Consider the following 4,878-nt stretch of genomic DNA (forward strand, 5'->3'; position numbering starts at 1 on the left):
TCCCCAATACATCAGAAGCCACATGCAGCTTTAAATTATCCCTCAAGCGGCAGTACGGGCCTTCTCCAAACCTGCCCATCCACTCATTGTCGGAGGCCTTGCCTGGCCCTTCACCACTCAGAATGGCTGTTGCCCAGCCTCTAATGGCACTAGTCTCTACTGTTGTCTCCGGTCAGCCGTCATGGGGCTATAAGCCCATGTTAGGCTCTATAGCCAATATAGTGTACTCTAGAGGCTCCTGCGGCACACGGCAATACTTCCGGTACCTAGAACAACACTTTGGCTCACAATAACTATAGCCTTTGGAGGCCTCTGGCGCTGCAGGCTGAGCAAGGTTGCCGTACGGAGGCCACGTCCTGAGATTGTCAGTAGCGGCTTCACGTATGCGTCTGTTCGTTCGGGACCGCACAACGTATAAGAGCTTGTGTATGCATGTGTATTGACGTACTTGTCCTGCTATCCACTTATCCTGTTGTAACACAGAAGCATAACGAAGCAGCCCTTCCTTCCTGTGGAGACCTGAGGAGGGTTCATGGGACTGCACAGTAAGCTGAAGATGCATTCAGGCTCTTGTCAGAATAAAAGCTGACTATGGCTTAAATGTGAGGCCAGTAAGCAACGGTAGACAATGGTGAAGATGCACCCACAGATGTGTGAACATGTGAAACTTCAAATACTTTGGTGTTCTAAAAGTGCCCTGTGATGTTACTTGTGTGATGATTCACTACGAACCAGGATGTCCTTTATATTGCTGCTGTTCTGCTCTGAGAGGCTCCACCCAAGGTTGGTGTGGTCGTTAAGGTTTTCCGTTTCTTGGCTGCTACCGGAGGGAGTCCAGCGCTTGTGCGGAACCAACAGCTGATCAGCTGATACTAACTGCTTAGTTATGTAGGAAGCAAATATTCATTTTTGGTTTTCTTCGCAGAGCCTTGCGAATCAAACTGGTTTCCTCAGTCTCGATGCAAGAGAGCAAGACCCGCCAGGCTGCGCTCTCGCCATATGTCGCGCAGTCTGCTGCAGTGGTTACCTGTGGTGATTTGCAGGTACAAAGCAGTGTTTTCCGTGTGTTATTTCACTGTTTGTATACCTGGTTGGCTCCGCTAGTCTCGTAGGAGCCTCTCACACAAGCGCCTCGCGGGCAGTGTCCCTGGTGTCTCCTGTGTGTCTCCCTTGCCTGCCCCGCTGTCTCCAGCGCTCCCCTCATTCGTCTCCATGTTGACTTAGGGTGACGAGGTCAGCAGCGGCCCATAGATGTGTAGCGCGCATCAGGTACCCCTCAGCTCCCGCAGAGCTGCAGCAGCAGGGCACGGGGCTCAAACGGCAGCCACCTGCTGCTGTTGCTTCCATTTATGTCAAGCCTCTCCCCCGGTGGTCACGGGGACTGCAGAAACGATGGCCTTGCCCCAGGTCAGCCACCAAACTCAACGGTGGATGCAGCTGCGCCGGCTGGGCTGCACCAGCTTCGCACAGCGAGACCTCCAGAGAGACCTTCGGGGATCTTTAAGGCCCCACAAGAAGGAACAAGTCGCCTGAAACAGCAGCAGCATCTCCAGGCAACAGACAGCAGCAGGCGGGACATGGAGCAGCGCGATAAGCCCTGTCATATTGGCGGCTTGGGGGCTGTCGCTTCTCCTGTGTGTGCAAAGGATTTCCCCAAACACATGCAAACCGTGAGCGTGAGGGCCGTTGCGGCTGTTGGCCATGCTTCAGAACTTGACCGGCGACAGGATGCAATCCCCAAGCCCACGTGCGCAGCAGCAGCGGCAAGTCCCACAGGTCAAACCACGCCTAGCCTGTCGAGGGGCCCCTATCACACCTTTTTCGCCACAGAACCCTCCAAGCCGGCAAAGCTTTTTTTTGCGGGGCACCATAGAGGCCTAGCAGGGCATTCTAACGTACACAGCGAATCACTGAACCACAAAACCGGCCAGAGCGGCATTGAGGAGGGGCGTGAGGTCCCCATTCCCTCACTGTGTGAGGGTCCAGGTGCTGGAGCAACAGCAGCTTCACATGCGTCCAATGATTTCAAGAACAATAGAGGGCACAAGGGACAGAGGAGACTTCTGAAGGGTTCGCTTGACACAAACAGACGGGTCCGGTCGTGGTGGCCCCGGGACTCCAAAGTAGCGCTTGAAGACGGGAGGAACTCGCAGTGTCTCAATGCAGCAGCAGGTCTTGCTACAGCAAGCCTTTGCCACTCTTCTTCAAACACAGGAAAGGCACAAGCACAACATTCAGGTTGCTTTACCATGCCTGATACTGCTCGTGGCGGCCCCGTAGGCGGATGCAGTAAGAGAGGCATTAGGGGCACTGCGCACAGGGGATCTTGTAAGGTCAGTTTTGCGCCCGCGGCCGCAAAGACCACCGTACAAGCGAGGAGGGCCTGCAGCACGTGCATTAAGGCGATCCAGGGCTGTTCTACAGCAGCAGCAGCGCCTGTTGTGGGCGAAACAGCAGCAGGTGGCTCCACCTGCACCGGTGGAGAGGACGATGAAGTGGCGCAAGACCGTTTGCACAGCCGCGGCTCAGAAGTGACTTCTACAGTGCTGTACTCAGCAGGAGCCCTAGATGGACCGAAAGCGCCTCTCCCGGCATCACACTCCCAGCCAGCTGGCACGGCTGCAGTGCCCCTTCTTTCGCGCGAGGGGTCCCGAGCTGACGCTGGACAGCCGCTGAATGCGATGGATGACAGGGTCCCAATGCCACATGCAGCAAAAAATGTGTCTGCTGCTGCCACTCGTGCTGCTGCAGTTGCCAAGGCTGCTGCAGCTGTTGCTGCTGCAGCTCAGGCTGAGGTTGTGGCTGCCGCCACCGTTGCAGCGTGGGGAGAGAGCAGAAGCTGCGTGCCCACCTGCACTAGTCTGTCGAGCGAGCAGCGGAGGGAGCAGCTAGCTCTCATCTTACGACTGCTGCTGCTGCTGCCGCCCGAGCTGCAACACGATATACAAGCCCGTCTGTTCATGCTGAAGCAGCAGCAACAGCGGCATCGATGGTCATCGGCCGCTTCTCACCCCTGGCCAAAACGAGCAGCAACAACGGCAAGTCTGCCAATGACGGCGGCAGCCTCAGGAATATTGGGAGGCCCTTGGTGGTCCCACCAACACCAGCAGCCCCATTTTGCAGCATCAACTTCTACTCCCTCTTCCACCGTGCCCCTCCCCTTCGACGCCAGGGAAACGCGGAGTAGGAGCAGCAGCCGTTCTAGCAGCAGCACTCCTTCAGGTGTTGCGTTGAAACTCCAGCAACAATGTATGCAGCAGCAGCAGCAGCAGCAGGGAGATCGCCAGCCACCGCCACAGCAGCAGCAGCAATTGTTACGGAATAGTCCGGGAGACTCAACAGTCAATGGCCTTTTCATGTCCGCTACTCTACAGGCATCTGCAGTGATGCAGCTGACGCCGGAAAGGCATGCAGGAGAGAGCTTGGCAGCTGCAGCTGACGCAGCAGGAGCGGCAGCAACAACAACGGGTGGCAGTGCAGCGCAGGTCCCCTCAAGTGCCAAGCTGTCCAGCTGCAGATGTCACAATGGCTCGGCTAGGGGGCCGTATAACCGTCCAGCATCCTCCTTTTTGGTGCATGGAAGAAATTCACTGCAGCAGCAGCACCAGCAAAACTCCCAGCACGTAACTGAGGGAGGAACCGCTGGCTGCAGCAATTGCGTAGGTTCAGTCCATTCCTCGTGTTGTCGTCTCCGCTGCTCTCCCAGTAACCAAGCAGGAGAGGCCCTGCTAGCTGCCGCTCTTCCTCAAAGGCCAGTTGGGCCGTCCTGCAGTGGCTGCAGACGCTGCGAGGGAACAACAGCTAATGTTAGCAGCAGCACCGCTTGCTGCATTGGCACAAGCAGCTGCTGCTCACGGTCTCAAGGGCAAGCTCTAAACAGCGCGCAGCAGCAGCAACCCGTTGCTGTCCGTGGCTCGCGATCTCACCGCGGGACTGCCTCTCTCCTCTGCTACTACTCCGCTTCCGGCCAACTGAACACTTCTACCACGGCGATTCCTCAGCCTTCAAGCCAGTGTTGTCGCATTGGCCGCGAGAGCTTCCACATCAAGCAGCCGCCACTGGCGTCGCAGCAGCAGCAGCAACAGCAGCAAGACTTGACAGCAGAAGACGATACAACTGATACATCTGTAGCAGCAGCAGCTGTTGCAGCCGTTCCACCCACTTCAAGGCATAGGGGTCTCGTAGATGGTGGCGTTGAGGGCTGCATGCGGAGTGGGAGGGGAACTTGCCTGTCTGGTGCTCATCAGCAACAGCCCGGGCGGTGCGGGGGACAGCAGCAAAAGTCCTGCAACGCCGCAGCAACCCAACCTCACGTGATGGGCCTCCATATGGCTCCGTCACGTGGCGGATGCAGAAGCGCCAATAGCTGCAGCAGCGGCTACAGCGGCAGCTGCGGGTGGATTGATCAAGGGCTGCTACAAGTTCAGATGTCCTCTGTTCCCTCTTTTCTGAGATCTGGTGCTGTTCCGAGGCCTTCAAACAAAGCGGCGGACTTGGCGACTCTAAGGAGCTCCTGGGCCCGACTTTTACTGGCCGCGAGAGGTGGAAAGAATACCCCCAGGACCTTGGCGCTGTCACCTCAGACGGAGAGCAGTGTTCTGGGCAGCAGCAGTAGCAATAGTAGCAGCAGGAACACTGCAAGCAGCAACACCGTGACCAGCAACAGCTTGAGTGACACCAGCAGAGATGCCTCTCAAGACACGAGACTCTTTCAGACAGAAGATGAGCGCTTGTGTGCTGAAGCCGAGACGTGTTCACCTGAAACCGATGCTGCTGACGAGGAGCAACAGCAGCAGCAGGACGCAGCGGCGGCAGCCAAAGCCGTCACTGTTGGTGTATCGCCGGTAAGTCAGACATGTGTACAGAACCGAGAGGTAC

General features: G+C 57.0%; 1 protein-coding gene across 1 annotated transcript; it reads left to right on the plus strand.

Moving 5' to 3' along the window:
- Window positions 1–1,349: 1,349 nt before the first annotated feature.
- On the plus strand, window positions 1,350–4,844 carry ENH_00023870 (hypothetical protein, conserved; the record flags this gene model as incomplete). The annotated part of the gene is made up of 1 exon (XM_013579705.1): window positions 1,350–4,844. A coding segment is annotated over one exon (3,495 nt), but the record flags the coding sequence as incomplete, so codon positions are not given.
- Between the last annotated feature and the right edge of the window lie 34 nt (window positions 4,845–4,878).

Source organism: Eimeria necatrix, genomic scaffold (genome assembly GCF_000499385.1).
Source record: "Eimeria necatrix Houghton genomic scaffold, Enh_scaff1862, whole genome shotgun sequence".
NCBI classification, from domain to species: domain Eukaryota; phylum Apicomplexa; class Conoidasida; order Eucoccidiorida; family Eimeriidae; genus Eimeria; species Eimeria necatrix.